Below are 18269 nucleotides of genomic sequence, written 5' to 3'. Positions count from 1 at the left end.
TTTTCATCTTAAATAACTTGATTTATGCATGTACACAGTTTTTTTTCTGTAGTCACTAAGACAGGCTTTAGATCTGTTGGAGGACAATCTGAAACCGAAAGTATTAGCAAAAGCATTAGGGACACAGATATGAAGCGATTACTAAATTATGAAATTTAACTATTAATTTAAGCAGTTTCGCTTCTCTGTCTTATGTTTAAATATTTTTTACATTTCTGTCAGCTCTCCAAATATGAGTTTATTGTTGTTCATGGTTGCGCTATAAATAAGAAAATCTTACTCACCACAGACAAATTAGCAAGACATTTTCTACAAAAAGAGGAACAAAACTACTGAAAGGGTGAAAAAAAACACACAAAAGGCCTACCACAAACCCGCGTGCAAACCCCCCTCTTGAGTTATACAAATGCTGTTCATTTCGTTATTTGTCTTTTTTTACAAGCTTTAAGTACAGTTTTTGTCAAAACTGGCGGACAAACTGATTCCTAAAAGCAAACCTAATGTGAGAATCACTACACACATTGATGAGCGTATGTGGACGATAAACATTTATTTTCAGGACACAGAAGTGGGCCATCACTAAAAGACATTTTTCAGATATTAACTTTAGCTCCTGAACGGCAGCAGAGAGAAAACAAATTCAAACTACAGTAAAAATCCCATTCAGTGAACATTAAATCGGCTGAAACATAAGCACATGGCTGCATTTGGTCATATTTATTCATTCGACACATTGTATACAACATTCACAATTCCGTATTTTGTCCACGTGGTGGTGCTCTGCCACAAAGCAACTTTGGGTTATCTATAATTAAAAATGTTAATAGTAAACTGCGTTCAAGAGCTTAATTTGAAATTCTTCACATCACTTGATATGGGTGTATAGTATGATTACTTTATATTTTTGTTTATTTGCAACTGAATTTAACTGAATGTAGAAATAAACATCAGCAGGAATGCGATTCGTTGTGTGAAGCTGATATCTCCGCAGAATGTATGAGACTTTGTGAGGTTCTTCATAACACTGGCAGCCAGCAGATGGCAGATTTCTCTGGTAAACAGATTACAATGCAACACGGCACTGAACATGATGTAATTTAAAGCTTAAAATGCTTTTGTAATGATTTTCTTTACATTACTTCTTAAGCCCCATTTATTAAGCCAATCGAATCAAAACATTAAATATTTCACAAAAATCGTAAAAAGAAAAACAGTCTGATTACTGTCAATTTATTAAATGTAAACCTAATCGATACAATAATATAATGACTAGACAAAAATCTAAACTCACTGGAAAAGAAATAGTGATGTTTTGAACATTTTCACTGTGAAAGATGAAAAGATTAGGCTGTACAGTTTGAATAATCATGAAACAGCTTTTACATTTGCTTATTGACATATCTTTAAGCAGTACTGGATTTCCTGTGTCTTTACTGAAATTACAAGTGGTTGTTGGGCAGTTTTGCATGGCCAGCAGGTCTGGGTCTGAAAATGAGAAATTGAGATTGTTGAACAGAAATTGTTCTGCACTGATGACACTTTCTGTCACTGTGCAAGAGAAGAAAAAAAAGAAGAAAAAAAACCACTTACTGTCTTTTGTAATGGTGAGGACATCGTCTTGTTCTAATACCTGGAGAGGAATGAAACATTTTACAAAGATTTTTACTAAAATTTAAAACAAACAAATATCAGCGACATTTATTTATTCTTTTAAATAAATTAAAGTGCAATTAAAAGTTTCAGCAAAATTTAGAAAAAAAACAACATTGTCAAAACCAAATCAATCCACATGCAGTGAATGCAGTTTCTATGAACATGAGAGTATGTTGTTAAAATATGCATGTATGTGATTAAAATGTATGCATAGTTTATGTATGGCAATATGTAAATGTAAAACTAAATTAGTGTCCTCCCACTGGGCTTGCATAATGACCAGACCCCTTTAGCGGGATCACATTTTTAAAATGCCTCTTATAGGGGCTCTCTACTCAGGTATGTTCTTATTAAAAAATATTATGAATAAAATATAGGTAATATATAAAACAATCCACATATTTACATATTTGCCTGTAGGTTTGCCTTTAGGAATAGTTTAAATGTTATATAAATAATCATGTATTGAAATTTTACATCTTACAGCTATACTGTTTCTCACCATTGCAAACATAATTTGCACATTTCAGATTACTGTGACACTATATAACTGTGGATTTGTTTTAATTGACTGTGTTCAAGCCATAAACTGAACTAAGAGTAACTATGTGCTGTTGCTTATTTGTTACAAAATGTATATGGTCCATAACCGGTTATTTAAAAAATGTGCAGTTAAAAATGACCGTTGTCTTTTGCAGTAACGTTATGCATAATTTAATAGGTGGATGTGACTTACGGTTGCAGTACAAAATTGTGAAGATCAGCAGAATAAGGAGAACACCACAACCAGCGGCCAAAGATGACAATATCCAAGTCTCACAGTTGATGCTAGGCTTCGGGACTGTGAACATATACACTTCCTAATCATTACAGATCTGTTTGGTTATATACTAACACTCTCTCTCTTTCTCTCTCTCTCTCTCTCTCTCTCTCTCACAAACACACACACACACACACACACACGTTTTTATGGTATGCTATATGATATGTGTAAAAACATACAGTCAAACAAACCTGGTTTTTTACAGATACACTGTGAATTTGTCGTAATCACTGGTGATGTAGTTTTCAGCGGTGTTGTCTCTTCTTTTGGAGGTGGTGTTACTGGATCTGTAACGAAGTTAAAAGCAAAACTATTATGAACACAACTATGATTCCCTAAATTCTTTTATTGGCATTTTCGGTGAAAATATCTAAACAACATTTAAAAAGATACATTTGAGAATCGAACATTTGTAATATTTTAATAAAGGTTTTCAGATAATATATCTTAAAGTTTAACCTTTGAACTCCTTTAGCATTATTCTAAACATAAACCTTACTGGTTTTCTTTACTTTTAGACTTTGTGAAATCTATAACAAGACCAATCTAGTTGCCAATAAGGAAACAAAAATGAACTTCATTCAAGAAACATTCTCTTTAAACGATCGATGAAAACAAATAATTATTGTAATTGTACTTGTAATTGCAAAATATCTCATTCCATCATAATGTTTAGAAAAAGCATTTTCTCACCTGGTTCTCCTTTAATTTCTGTCAGACCTCCAAAGAAGAGTTTATTGTTGTTCATGGCTGCGCAGGTGTAGAATCCACTGTCTGTATTTTTCTTGAAAGACTGGATAGTCAAACTCACCTTAGCATTTTTGTTCACTTTGTATTTTGTCGGATCAGCAATAGCTTTTACATCTGTGCTTTTAACAGTGAACAAATACTTTGGACCACTTCTGTTTATCTGAAACCAGAATGTAATGACGCCGGGCTGCTTGGTGTCACAGTCGACTGTTACCTCCTGTCCTTCTTTGTAGACGTTATCTCCAAAGCCACCTTGAGACAAAGAAAAAGTTTAATATGAAGAAATACAAGACTTTAATCCATACGTGAACCAATCTCGAATAGATTTAAATAAAAAAACAAAAATTATTAAAAGTTAGAATAACTGAATTCTTCTGCACTCAGTGCAAAAATATAATTAACTTATAGTTTTACTACACACACACACACACACACATTTATATATATATATATATATATATATATATATATATATATATATATATATATATATATGAACTGTATCATTATTTCCATGCCGTTTAATACTAAAAACTAAACTGAAAGTTGAATTTAATAATAAAAGTATTATTTTACAGATATAAAACCCACAGTTAAATAAATGTAAATTGGCTTTAAACAAAATAATGTGCAAATTTCCACTTCTAGGCAAATTTCAAGTCATTATTTGACTTGTATTTGATTTGCGCTACTCAAATGGTCTCATACACTTTCATAGCTGAAACATTTCTGCAATATAATATTATATACAAGAAAATGTTGTACTTACCATCGAAGAGGGACAAAATCACAAAAAATCCAATGCATATTTGAAACATTTTTTCAATTCTCAGCACAGACATTCAGTTCTTTTACAATACCAGGAACAAAACAACTAAAAGGATGAAAAAAATCTCCCCGTCTGCCCCTCCCAAGCCCTCACTTTCATTTTCATGGTTTTCAACTACTTACAAATTGTACTGAAGAAATTAAATGCCAAAATGTACTATTTGTTTCGTTGCTATTAAAATGCATAAACTATTTTATAAATATAGAATATAGAAAATATATAGTCTAACATTTAAAGAAAACGAATGGACCAGAAACACAGAAAAATATTTAACATGAATAAAGAAAATAATTGACACGCAGCATAAAAATATAGAAATGCAAATCAACTTCTAGTGTACATAAAAGTATACAATTTAGATTAAGGATAAGGTTTATTTCTCATAATTTCTCTACTTTTCTGCCTAAATTAGCTAAAATATATATATTCTATAAATGCATAGACAGACAGACAGACAAACATAGATAGATAGATAGATAGATAGATAGATAGATAGATAGATAGATAGATAGATAGATAGATAGTTGTCACATATGTTGTAAGGCAAGTTGTCACAAATGGGTTCATCTAACAGCCTATAAGGTTTTAATCACAATATAAAGTGTAAAATAATTAGGCGATGAATCATAAAACAACTCAAGAAACTATAAAAGTGAAAATGTAAGTGTGCAAAAAAGTAGCCTATACCAAGTAGGTCAAATAAGAATAAAGTAAGGCTATCAACATCTCACTACATGATCTGGAAAAAAATAGCTAGATTTATGTAAGAATATTAGAGTATGAAAAACATCTGAATCCGTGTGGATCATTTCGGTCTATAAAACAGGTGGCTGTTGTTTTGTAAGTGGCTTGTCGTGTTGTCGGTGCAGTGGTGCAGCATGCGTGCACCTAAAGGGGGTCTGCATGCACCAGCGCAGCTCTTTGATCGCGCGTCAAACCGCATGCGTGACGCGCTCTGAGAGAGTGGGGCTACGTGTCACTTCGGTGCGCGACTTTGGCCTTACCACGTTCAGTCAGCTTTGAAAATGTGACGTTAGGGTGTACAAAGGCTATAACATAGCCTATGCATGGAATGTTTTTGTTTGGGGCGTCCATGCTATTCATGTTTTTAACCTTTGATCTATTTATACACAACTATAAAGTGTGAATATTTTCACAATGCTTACATTCACAGATGTTTATTTTTCTTTCACTCTCATTCACTCACACACGTCTTAGGAAATCTTAGTCAGGAAGAGGATATAACGTTACAGAACGGTTAATGATTTGTATGAATTCAGTTCTCCTCAAGTTCACAATAGTGTTGGCGAGTTCAGTAGCCTAACTGTCAACATTTTCCTCTAGTTTGAGGAGCTCGAAGTAACATACTTTTTCTCTTCATTTGAGCCTGTTTGTGACCTAAAATCTTAATTTTGTTAAATATTTTTCTTGAAAAGTGTGTATGTGGTATCTTATCTCGGTGGGAAAAACTCAAAAAGGTCTGCAGTATCACCTGACGTCATGACAGGATCACAATGTTTCTCGAGAAGAGTGGAAAGATGTTCAAGGCTTTGTAAGAAAGCTTCAGACCACTTTTGATGACCTTTGTTCTGGAGACGTTCAGCGAGTCTCCATATAATGTGAGAATGGATGAGAATTATGCTGCCCACATCATAGTTACATCACTGGCAACAGCGCCACCTTTCTTCTATGTTTCGCAACACGGTCTGACGTCATGTAGCCCATATTTACGTCGCCTGGAAATTAACGTGACATTCACATAGGTCATGTAGTTTGACAGTGGAAATATAACAGCAAAAACAAACCTGTTGACGACTCTGTCAGGTATATACATTATGTTAAAAATACAATAAATACATAAATAAAATGAATAATATAAAATGAAAGAAAATAATAACAATCATAAAACAAAATAGACAACAATGATTCAAATAATAACAAGAATTAAACATTTATAAAACAATAAAGTTAACAAAACAATTATTGAGGTTATTTTAATAAGGTACATGTTATCAGAAATGTTATCAGATTTTTATAATTAAATAATAATCATATAACAAATGTTTTATAAATAATAATAATTCTAATTATACAATTACATCATAAAACTGCAACGAAACAATATTTTTGTATTAAATAATAAATCATGCATGTTAATCAATTTTTCTATTATTATTATTATCATCATCATCATCATCATCGTTGTTGTTGTTTACATGCGAGTTTGCAAAATTACAAAGTTTCCTTGATATTTGTACTCTATATAAATAAAAATAGACGTAATAGTAATTGCATCATAAAACTGCAACACAATTTTGTTATAATAAATTAGAAATGTCATTATGTTCAAATTAAGTGTCATTTTATTTAAATGCTATACGTGACTCTGGAGCACAGGGACATTACAACAATACATAAAAATGATAATTTTTTTAATTTATTTTTTATGCCAGAAATCATTAGGATATTAAGTAAAGATCATTTTCCATGAAGATATTTTGTAAATTTCCTACCATAAATATATAAAAACTAGATTTTTTGATTAGCGTTGCTAATGCTAAGAACTTCATTTGGAAAACTTTAAAAGGCAATTTTCTCAATTTTTAGATTTTTTGCACCCTCAGATTCCAGATTTTCAAATAGTTGTATCTCAGATAAATAGTGTCCTATCCTAACAAACCATTGTTACGTCCTTAGGCGTAATTTGTATGAGGTGTTATTTGTGCAGTATTTAGTTATTGCCACTACTGTATGTTGATTACAGTTTGTTTTGGCAGTGTTTTGTCTCTCTATTCTCTCTACGCCATCCAAAAGCTTAATGAAGATCAGCTGGCTCTGGTTGTCATCAATCACCTGGTTGCTCTGATTGGCTGCTGGAGGGAAAGCTTGTGGATAAAAGCTGAAGACTCCATCTGAAGTGTGCCCTTCTTAGCCTTTGCTGCCTCTGGAGACTTTTCACCTGCCCAGACCATAGCATGTGTGCTAATTGTCTGTTTACATTGTTGTTGGTGTATACAGTTTGAAACTTTGGAGAGTTGTGGTTTATTTGTTTTTGTACAAGTAAGCTCCCAAGGTTACACCTAAGGTGAAAGTTTAATTAATTTTGGACCTGTAGGGAGGAGGATGCCATTTCTTTTATTGTCCATGTTTTCACCTGTTTTTGGCTAGAAAGGGAGTAAGGTAAGACTTTTTGTTGTTTATTTTGGATTTTGTTTTGAGAGATTACAAAGTACCCCATTTTGTGTAAGTTAGATCTTTTATGTTTGTTATTTTGGCCTGGTCCCCTCCAGAACTTTAATTTGTTAAATAAACCCAAATTCTAGACTGTGACAAGTCGGTGTGGTTTTCTGTGGCATGCTGGGACAGGAGAGAAGGTCTCCAGGTTGTCGGTAGAAATGTTGTCTTCTACCTTGTTCAAAAATTTCTTTGTTTCTGCCATCCCTGACCCTAGACAAGGGAGGCACGTAACACCATACATCAATGGATTTATACATCAGATGATGTATAAATCTCAATTTAAAAAAAAATTGACTTTTTGAAATTATGAATGGTTTTGTGGTCCAGGGTCATATACTGTACATAAATTCTTTAAAATATTTACCTGACATACTATATTATCATTACATAGAGTTTAAATGATTAAATTAAGTAAAAATTATTTTATGTGCATTATTATAAAAAAAACACAATCAAAAAAGTTAATTAACTTGTTTGTGAACAGCTGACCTAATACAGCTCATTATAGAAAATCCATTGCTAAACACTTGAAGACATGTTTTTAATACTTTTTTTTTCTTTTTCATAATCAAAAACAACATAAACAATTTTTTTGACCCATCTTTAAAGGAAGATTTTGTTTTTTTTATATCTGGCAAGTGGGTGTCCAGGAAGACCTCCAGTCAAACAGAGACACAGTACACACTCAGTTTCCATAGCCCCCCTTTAGCTTTGAGTCACTTTCTCAGTTTGGGTAATTTCTCATCATTCATTGATTTCTTACCTGGGGATCGCTGTCTGACTCACCAAAAGAACCTGATCTCAGAGATGTGGGTCTCGGACCCAAAACAAAGCCCAGACAGAGGTGAACGTGAGGGATACCTGGGGATTCCTCGGAGGAAGAGGGCCAACTCATCCTTCACACACCACAACAGAGGAATATTACATGAAGTAAAACAGCTGCCCACTCCGGAGAGCTCAGTTTAGAGAGAGATCAGTAAAATCAGACTTTCAGTCACTGCAGCTAGGGTTCTCTTCAGTTCAGGTGATTCAAACACTGTACCATCAATCTGAAGCACACAGAGAGGGACCACAGTAGTTACAACAGATCATAACCTGATGTAAGTAGAATTGATTTCTTGGTAACTTTTTTATACCTTTTTGTTTCACTTTACTCGTGTTCTCAGTGCTGTATGTGGTAAAAATTAATAGTAATTTCGATATTAGCTTATTATTTTTAATTCAAATTCTTTTAATGTTTCTCAAAAACCCCTATATTATAGAGTTGCACTTTTTAGAAATGAAAGAGTATTTGAATTGTTTTTAATCAGCTATAAGGTGTTGATGTTTGCAGAATCAGCTTGATACTCTAATGTTTACTTCAGTGTTGCTTGTCATGTTAAGATAAATGAGAGGTGTAATAAAGGTGTACAGACATTATAGGAAACAGAAAAACGAAAGCATGCAAGTTTCTGAATACCACCTGCACTCTGTCCACTTCACAGAAATGTATTCACAATGGGATATTTTTATTTGTCCCTTATAATTATGTCTATCAGCATTGACATTTTTCTAGAACCTTCTGCAGTTCTACCGTGTGATTCGATTTTACTATTGTATTACTGCACAGGATAATGATTCTATTTAATTCAAAGGGTGTTTACAAAAAATCTAAAATAATGCAAGCTTGTACATACGTTTTTAAAGCTGATATATACTGAAATAAATGTTATAGAAAAACTTTTGAAGTATAAAGACTGGAGTTTTAATTTCTTGTAAAACATACTTCAGTAATCATTGTTTTATTTACAACTTCAAAAGGTAATTTTGTTTTACAGTTTATGTGTGTGTGTGTGTATATAATACAATTGATCAAATATTCTATTTATATCTACTGACCTTTGTTTAGTAATGAAATATCACATTTAAAGTGATTTAAGTATATTTTTAAATGTTAAGCTTGTATTTTCTTTTTTAATTGTTAACTGAAATTATTAACGTTTGGCACAAAAGGTTAAGAATATTAAATCCTGTGTACAGTATGTTACCATAATTGTATAATTTATTTGCTCTAATTTTTAACCTGTCATAGCTGAAGGTGTTTGTTTCGTGACCCAACATGGATACCATATACTTGAGGCACAGAACACAGACGAACTCAACTAAACATACTAATACAGATGGTAAATTTTGCACAGTGTAACATACTGTAAATACAGTAATAATGTTTTTGAAAATGTATCATGCTTTCAAACGTATTTCTTGTCAGATTCTGTTAGGAGTTGTGTGCAGATGCGCACCAGTTAAAATACAAAGATCACAAAAAAAGCCAATAAGATGCCACGATAAGAATGTTTCAGAATATTTGCAAGTGAAACCCAAAGTTAGCCCTCAAGCATAAACATTTTTGCATCTGAGAATATCCACTTTATTAGGATTACATTTATTTTCACAACTGATTGACATACCTGATATTTGCTGTGAGTAATGTGCTACGCATTCTCATTTTTTCTTTGTTTTTAATAAGGAATACTGTAGGAACTGTAAACAACTGTAGCAATTTATTACACTTATAAAACTTTTGCCAAAAGTAATTAAAATAAAGTTTTTCTAGTTTTTTATTGAAATAAATAAAAGCCTATATATGTATGTATGTATGTATTGTACTCTGCTTGCTCTGTGGAAAAGAAAAAACATTTTTCATTGAACATGTACATGTCATTTTGTACAATAAATAAATAAAACTGATGTTTTAGAATAATGTTTCTTTTTCTTTGACCTTTATTGTACTCCATCTAGTTAATATTTATTTATTTTGAAAACTAATGAACTAATGATAGCATGCTTTAGTATAGAGACTGAACTAAAGCGTGTAATGGGGGTTTTGTGTTAACAGTCTGTGCCTGTGACGCTCTCCATGCGGCAAGGTCTGTGGTTTCTCTGTGGTGGTTTTGTTTTATTGTAGCGCTGAAGAGCTCAAAGTTGAACGAGCGATGCGAGAGAGATAATGCTCTGTCTTTTTGCACAGGAAGAGGTTTATTCATTTGCCTCAAAGTAGAAGAACAGCTGCACATGAATGGCAGCACAGTTACTCTCATACTCACATTTTTTTTGTTTTGTTTATTTGACAGACCTTTTATTTATTTTGTGATTGTATTGTTTTTCCTGTATAATACTGTAGATCCTTTTAATTTGAAGTATTATATTTATCCATATTTGCCTTTTATATGAGAAAACAAAAACGTGTTTATTTACCAACTTTTTCCTGGAGTTTTTATGACTTTTATTGGATGTTTCCAATTCATTTCTCCTGGAATTCTCACAGGTTTCTAGCACGGTTGTAGTTCACCACATTAACCATGAACAGGTATGTATAGGTAGTCTATTGCTCTGACTTAATATGTAAGATATACTTCAAGCTAATTATACTTTCTGGCTGTGATCACACAATATCAAGTTATATAGTTTCATAACGAGGACACACACGCTCAGAGAGGGAAACTTGATAACACCCAAACACATAAACCAACACACCCTCAGATATGTAAGACAGGGGACACCAAAAAACCCTACAAAACAAAACAAGTGTCATCAGAGAAATAACCCACTCATTTAATTTAAACTTGATAAAGATAACTATTTAATGAGCATAACATTAAAGCATAAAATGACAGCATATGAGATAAAAGAACATCAAAATGAGAAAACTGTACATTCAGTCACAAATTAAGCATACTGTACTGGCAAGAACAAAACTCAAAGCTCAATTAAGACAGCTGAGGTTAGTCCAAGATTAGAGTGAGTTCAGTGTTGTGGTATGTTCTGCTCTGGTTTAATTGAGTCAAGTCAGACAATGATTTGAATTCAGTAAGTGAACTGTTGATTGAATAACGTCCGATTAAACAATGAACTATAAATTTAAGACATAGTTTTTTTATATACACACATTCTAAAACCCAATGTATTTGATTTTTGTGAGACCATGGCAAAATTTCGGAGACTTCGACAGGTCCAAACTTTGGATAGAAAAAAGACCACCACCTGCAAATAAACAAAAAAATTGAGATTATTATATATAAGACAAAGACTGTATTTACAAAAACATGTTTTAATCCAAATGCTTACATTTGTTTCGGCATGAAGAGTGTGTTCTTCCACCTCATCGCAACTGATTCGTCCTATGGAGAAAATGACAGTTTATTTTTTTTAAAAGTTTAAAAATGTCTTAAAGCTGTCAGAAATAGGCAGAAAGTTTTTATCAAAGTTCTTCTGAGTCTAATAAGTCGAAATGTTGAAACAGAACCAATGCAAACGCACATGTAAAGGACTTTGATGCGAGACGCCAGTGTCACAAACATTTACCCATAGCCATAACCTTTCCCTTTTATTTGCTCATTTTCATGACTGAAAGGCCACAAGATTATTTAAAAGACATTTTAGTAATAAAAAGCATTAATTAAAATGTAAAAAAAAAACAAAAAAAACTGACAATCTCATTATGTAGCAGCACGTTGAAACAGTTCTTGACTTACTTGGTAAATCGATGTCTACACTTTTTAGGTAGACCTGTCCCAACATATAAAAAAGAGGAAAAAATTATGATGTGCATATTAAAATGTATATAAAATTCCTATTCAAAATAATTTCACTTTTATTATACAGTAAACTATTTTTACTCATACTAAATTATAAGCACTGTGAGGTAGACCTTCACAAACTCTCACAATGGACTTCTGAACATCAGAAACTAACTATTTTAGGCAATATAAAAATCCTGGCAAGGATGCGTCCTGGGAAAATGGCTAATATGGTCACCCTAAAGATGGCCAAACTGAAGTTGTTACGTTCTTTCATTGACCACTGTGATTTACCGGTGTGTTACAAAGACATGTGCCAACTCTGTGTGTGTGTGTGTGTGTGTGTATGTGTGTGCACTCACGACTGAAGTAGTAAAGTGTGCCAGCAAGTGTAATTGCCAAAAGCAAAAGAGCACCAATGCCCGGCCAAAGCACTGATTGTTCACAGCCTGCAAAATGTGACACAAAACAAACCAATTCAACTAAACAGTATGAAACAACACAAAATGAGTAACATCTAACAGCACATCTCAGTCTGTACCTTTAGGAGAGCTGGGGGGTTTGCAATTGCAGGTCTTCTTGGGTGTCTTGGTCTTTACTGTTGGCGGCTTAACTGTCGGAGGATTCACTGGAGAACAAAGAACAGAGAACGTCAAGACAGAACATATATGAAACTAGTAAATTGTGCAACAACAGTGTCCAGCAACTTGACAAACAAGTCAATTAACATGAACTTTCCAGACCAGAAGATCGAAGATAGGTCAAGGCTGCTTAAACTAACAGAACTCTAGGATTCTGAGGCCAAACATCTCAGCATCTTTGAACACTTCACTTCTCCCAATAAAAAGCAAGAATTAATTACACATTTAAGATCTTGAGACGCTCTTGAGCACCAGGAAAGATGTGAATACTTGTATAACGTGTATAACATTACAACTTAACACCAGGTAAAGATCCTCTCACTGTAGGGATGGAAAGTTCAATGCTAGTGTGATTTTACTTATCTGACTCTGATGATCTTGACTTTTTCATCCTGAAATCTTTGTTCACTAACACCATTAAAGAAAAAACAAGGTGGGGGACCAAAACAGAGAAGGAGAGCGCTGCTATACCTCCAGGCATTATGTAATATCCAACAGGCATAATACTTTTAGTTTTGAACATGCAGGAATAGAAGCCGATTTCATCCTCCTGTAGTCCCGTTATACGCAGGCTGTAGACCACCCTCTGTCCGGAGGACACCGAGCCCTTGAAGCGAGTGGCGATCAGGTTTTCTCCATGTTTCTCTCTGCCAGCGCTGTTACAATACAAGAGGAACTGAAGAGTCTTTGTCCTCTCAAGGTATCGGTACCAAAAAACCTCCTGGCAGGAGTGATCTGGACATTCACAGGACATACTTTCCGAGCCGTTGATTTTGGAGTAGAGAACAAACGGCGTAGCTTGGAAGGTGGCCAGTGAAGCCGCTAAAAAAGAAACAAAGAAAAAAAATCATAAGTTCTGCTTTGTTCGTTATGCACAATTAGATTTTTGGGGTTAACGACAATTTAGCTACTTAAATTGTTTTAGGGGTCTGAATGGTACCTATTCAAAGGGCACCAACATTCAGTATTAAATCAGATATTTTTCAGCTTTTTTCTATGCAGAAAGTACAACAGTAAAAGATGAGAGGTTTAAAGTAGATTTAAACCTCTGTGGAACAGAACAGAAAAAGCTGAAAGTCCCTTTCACAATAGACCATACAGAACTAGATACACATAAGGCAGTAATTTCCTTGTTATGTAAGAATGGAAACCTGAATAGACAGACACTATGCTTATGGGCAATTTGTATTGTCTATATCCTCTTGCAAAATAGTTTTCCTTTCTTATCAGTGCCTGGGGGGGGGGGGAAAGCACATATTTTTTGCCTTGACACTTTGAGATATGCTTAAGTGGGCATAGATTAGTATGCGAAGAAAACATGTAGTACATATTTCAGAGAATGAAAAAAAAAAAAAATTCATCCATTCAGACAAATTACAATATTCAGTTTGATATGAAATCCAAAATAGGTTGAGAGTATGAAAGCATAAAAAGTTAATCTTTGAATCAGATTTCAGTTACAAAGCGTTTTGGTTTAACACTGACTTTGACAAAAGAGATCATTCTAAAAAACCAGCAACAAACAAACCAGAGCGAAAATTAAATAATAATAAAAGAAAGAGTCAGCATTTTAAGAATATATGCATTAAGACATATTAGTATTTATTTTACATTAAAATATATTTGTATGCAACTGACCAAGTTGTTATTCTACATAAACTTGAGTGTGAGGGACTCAGTTATTGGATTACCTGGCTTGTAACGCATTATTACACACCTGTGATAATTATCGCAAAACCTTTATATATAATCAAATTTGAAAGCACTGCGTTAGCAAAATATACAAACACTTAAATCAAATCTCGTAATTGCCTAAGGATCCAAACGATTTTGGGCCTACAACGAAGCATCGATACCTTCACACACCATGTTATTTGAAAAGATTCTTTAAAAATACCACCTTTGCAGGATGACACATACATTTATGACAGTATTCCAACTAAGGATATAACAGTCATCAATTTACTTTGACTTCTGCAGATGTTTTCATGTTACTATATCACTTAAGTTTCAGGTTTGATCACATTAAAAGTCTGACAGCTCTAAAAATAGAACGCAAGGGAAAAAACTTACCTGCCATCCATATGAACGAACAAAAGCACATGCAAGAGAGGGTCATCCTTGGGCGTCTGTGTGTGAGCTGTCAACTGTGTGTCTGTGTTTTCCTTTCTGTTCTTCATGTGTCACGCAGAAAGGAGGGCCTGCAGTGTGTGGGGCCAATGAACCAATTACTGACAGCCTATCAGAGAATGAGTCAGAGGAAACACAGAAGAAAACATCAAGGAAAAATCAGGAGGCTTGTTTTTCGGAAATACACAAATTTCAAGTTTCGTTAGCAAGAAACTAACAGCTATTTACTATATTATACGCAAAAGCATTAAAAAGTATGATGAAGTACGAAGTCATATTTCAGCGTGCAAAAGGGACAACATTTAGACTGATTTTCTCAATCCACTGTTGCAAATATATAAATTATGATGCATTTCAACTTTTTAAATAATGTTTTAGAGTCATATTCAGAGAGTAGAGTTTATTTAATGGACATTTTGACGACCTCAACGTATATTTTAACCAACACGCTGTTGGAAAAGTTTGAGGTTTAAACAGACATAGTTTACACTGAACTCACAAAAGAGATCTAAACAATCGGGAAAATTTTTTTAATAGATAGTATTTCTCATATTAAGAAGAACCCAATGGTCACTCTATTATTTGTGTAGTTCTAGTGAATGTTAAATGACTTTGTTTTTCTCTTTAATCTGAAACAAAACGCACAGGTTTGCTTGAACCCCGAACGTCTTTCCTAAAATGATCTTTAACCCAAATGCAGGTGTGTGACCCGAGGAACACCTGCATCTGTCCACAGAACACAACAGCTGGCACTGTATCAAATCAAACTCAAACATGTAATATAAAAACGCTTGTGATAAATATCAGGCAAGACTGAAAATAATCACATACTCAAACACACTGCTGATGCTGATTAATGAAAAAAAAATCACTTAAACAATAACCACATTAATACTGAAAAAGCACTGATGTGCTGTGGCAAACAAAATGTTTAATCTCGAAGTGTTGATTTTTATCATGTCACATTATGCCCCAAAAATGTGTGGCTCTTCCCGATTCTATATAAACACAACAATAATGCTGCTTAAAATATTTATATCAAAGTACAGCCGAAACAAGTAACAACTTTGAATTTAATTAGTGACAAATTTATATATATATATATATATATATATATATATATATATATATATAATGACAATAAAGATTTTAAAAGATACATAAAAAATATTATTTTAGAATATTTGACAAATATATATATATAAAAACTTGTTTGGTATTATATGTACACAGTTGTATCTACTCAAATTATGTTAGGTCAAATTAAAGAAAAACTAAAGCACTTAAACTTTAACATCATAAACTATATATAAAATAAAATGCCGCTTAACACTGCAATCAAATATCGATAGAGCAGATCATATTAAGTTACACAGATATTTAATTCATAATAATTAATAAATAAAGGTTTGCGCACTGAAAATTCCCCCCTATAGCATCACAACAGTAAAACCGAACAACCCTAAAGAACAAAACTGCAGGCCTGTTTTTGCACCACAGAGTCAAATTGTTGGTTTTTAATCAGAAGCCCAACATTTCTCAACTCACAAATCAACGTGCTTGTTTTCCACCTCATTCTAGACAAACTAATGAAGTTTTTGAGTGTGTGGGACTCTGGAGCCTGACGCTCAGAGGGGCTTGTGTGGGAGTTTTATAGCTGAGGTGTTAAAAGATCTCGTTCATTGGCCCTCGTCTCTTGAGAAGGGCTCGAGGGGCTCATGGGCCCGTGGAGGGGTCGTGAAGGGGGGAGGATATGGGAGACGCACACGCCTTGGAGGTCGAGGGTACGACAAAGACACAGGGAGCCGAACCACACGATTCTTTGAAAACAGGAGATCTCATGGGGCTCGAGAGAACGCTTTAGTGTGACTGTCGACGAGCTTGAGTCTATGGAGGGCTTTCAACTCTGCGGTTGCAAAGACTTGGAAAAAAGTTCATACAGTTCTGAAGTACAAAAGCTGTGTGAGAAGCTACAGGTGTTAGATCCACAATTTAATACAAGTGCATTTGAAGATTGAAGACCGGGTTTTTCCCGTCGGACACAAAAGTAGAAATATTGAACAACTTACTGGGCTTTTATATAGTGAAAGGGATTGAGGGGCAACAGGCTTGTCTTTAAAATGAATAAGTCACCATAAATAATCATAAATACAAGTATCATAAAATTATTAGTCATTTATAATTCCAATTGTCCATTCACATTTTCAAATTGGAAATCGGAAGGTGGATAAATGGATAAAAATGATTTCAGACCTCATGTTCTAAACCTGTGCATCTAAAGGCATCATATTTAAATAGAAGTGGAGAGCAGAATTTTTACTGTTTATGACACAAAAATACATATAAGGCTCGGAATACAGTGCAAAATTTTTATGATGCTTTTTTTGTCGTCATCATTTTGGAGATAACCAGCCCAAGTATCATTTACATTTACATTCATCCACATTCACCTTCTCATGATCAGTATGTTCCATGAACACATTTAGAAAGTGATCCAAAAGTGAATTAAGGATCGTTTAATGGAGACATTGGAAATTGGTTTAGCAGCACTCATTAAATTAATGGATGATTGCATGATTGTGATAACTCACAAAAAGGGAAATGCAGCTCTATGCAAGAAAGAGGTCAACAGAGTAGCAGTCATGTCCTCATTTAACTCCTGCACCTGTTAGACCTGCAAACATAAATATTCCAGCATATGCTGCATCAAATGAGCCTGGCATCACATTAATGTTCCACACATACACAGAAATCCAACAAAAACAACAAGGATTGCAGTCCGAGCTCTTCTGATATGCAATAGTCTATACTCTGACAACTCTTAATTTTATTCACACCGTTCATCCGTTTTCATGTCTTTCTTGAACACAGAGAGATTAAGTCTGAAAGAGGTTTTTAGCAGATCCACAGTGTACTGTAGTAGGTGTGTACACTTGCAATCAATGCCACCTTGAGACTAAAACTGGAAATGCTTCAATAAAATCAGAAACAAAAGTTCATGTATAAGAGATTGTTTTAGAAACAGTTCAACAATAAATACTAAATCTATGTTGATGTAAACAGTGGGAGGGGGTTATTTGATCAAAGCATGAAGCAAGTTGAAGGACACGTCCACATGGACATGGGTGGATGGCTCACGTAGTGTTTTTGCATCACAACACAAGGTATAAAGTTAGTGATTTCTCCAAGAGAGAAGAGACATCCCAAAGTCTCTAGTCCTGAGCAATTCAAGCAATGAACATTTTCATCATTTGCTTGCCCTCATCTCATTCCAAACCTGTATGATTTCCTTTCAGCTGTGGAACACAAATATCAATGTTCATGTTGCTCTTTTCCACACTGTGAAAGTGAATGTTGTCGAGCTCTAAAAGTACCCCAAACGTAGCAGTTAATTCATACAAATTGTGCAGCTAGCCAGCCAGTTTTTAACAAACGCTGTAGTTTTTTTAGCTAACAACACAGCAAGGTTGAAATGGTGGAATTGCAGGCAGCAATATTTTTAACCAATATTTTCAATCGGTTTTGATCTGTACCTTACCAAAAATAAAAAAAACGTGAAATATACTGCAGAAGTCATATTGACCTTGACTTTTTTTTTTTTTTTCGTCATTTTTGGAGCTTCCATACACATTTGTTGTGTTGGAAAAAAG

At 33.9% G+C, this 18269-nt stretch overlaps 2 protein-coding genes across 3 annotated transcripts; both read right to left on the bottom strand.

The window, feature by feature from the left end:
* Positions 1-529: 529 nt before the first annotated feature.
* Positions 530-4119, bottom strand: cd8a (CD8a molecule). Its single transcript, XM_059525531.1, has 6 exons — positions 3996-4119; positions 3170-3478; positions 2668-2763; positions 2390-2494; positions 1591-1630; positions 530-1485 (listed from the first exon to the last, which is right to left on the bottom strand). Exons 1-6 carry the CDS (start codon positions 4066-4068, stop codon positions 1440-1442), a joined length of 669 nt encoding a protein of 222 aa, XP_059381514.1. The 5' UTR covers positions 4069-4119; the 3' UTR covers positions 530-1439.
* A 6775-nt stretch (positions 4120-10894) lies between these two features.
* Positions 10895-18138, bottom strand: cd8b (cd8 beta). 2 transcript variants are annotated; one of them, XM_059525529.1, is made up of 7 exons: positions 17211-18138; positions 14563-14728; positions 12961-13311; positions 12390-12476; positions 12211-12297; positions 11804-11837; positions 10895-11449 (listed from the first exon to the last, which is right to left on the bottom strand). In XM_059525529.1, the coding sequence occupies exons 2-7, from the start codon at positions 14606-14608 to the stop codon at positions 11431-11433; spliced, it is 624 nt and encodes a 207-aa protein (XP_059381512.1). In that variant the 5' UTR covers positions 14609-14728; positions 17211-18138; the 3' UTR covers positions 10895-11430. The 2 variants fall into 2 exon arrangements, with proteins under 2 accessions (XP_059381512.1, XP_059381513.1); XM_059525530.1 differs by lacking the exon at positions 17211-18138 and having other exon boundaries at positions 12961-13145; positions 13246-13311; positions 14563-14591.
* Positions 18139-18269: the final 131 nt, after the last annotated feature.

This window comes from Carassius carassius, chromosome 36 (assembly GCF_963082965.1).
Source record: "Carassius carassius chromosome 36, fCarCar2.1, whole genome shotgun sequence".
Taxonomy (NCBI): domain Eukaryota; kingdom Metazoa; phylum Chordata; class Actinopteri; order Cypriniformes; family Cyprinidae; genus Carassius; species Carassius carassius.
This window is presented reverse-complemented; position numbering and strand designations above follow the sequence as displayed.

Excerpts from the sequence above, each read along its gene's own strand:
- cd8a (XM_059525531.1), bottom strand. The coding sequence starts at position 4,068 with ATGTCTGTGCTGAGAATTGAAAAAATGTTTCAAATATGCATTGGATTT. Across the intron at positions 1,631-2,389 it reads CACAATTTTGTACTGCAACC|GTATTAGAACAAGACGATGT; the intron begins GTAAGTCACATC and ends ATTCCTCTCCAG. Across the intron at positions 1,486-1,590 it reads CCTCACCATTACAAAAGACA|ACCCAGACCTGCTGGCCATG; the intron begins GTAAGTGGTTTT and ends TCTCATTTTCAG.
- cd8b (XM_059525529.1), bottom strand. The coding sequence starts at position 14,608 with ATGACCCTCTCTTGCATGTGCTTTTGTTCGTTCATATGGATGGCAG. Across the intron at positions 12,477-12,960 it reads ATATTACATAATGCCTGGAG|TGAATCCTCCGACAGTTAAG; the intron begins GTATAGCAGCGC and ends TTTGTTCTCCAG. Across the intron at positions 11,838-12,210 it reads CACACTTTACTACTTCAGTC|GTCTACCTAAAAAGTGTAGA; the intron begins GTGAGTGCACAC and ends ATGTTGGGACAG.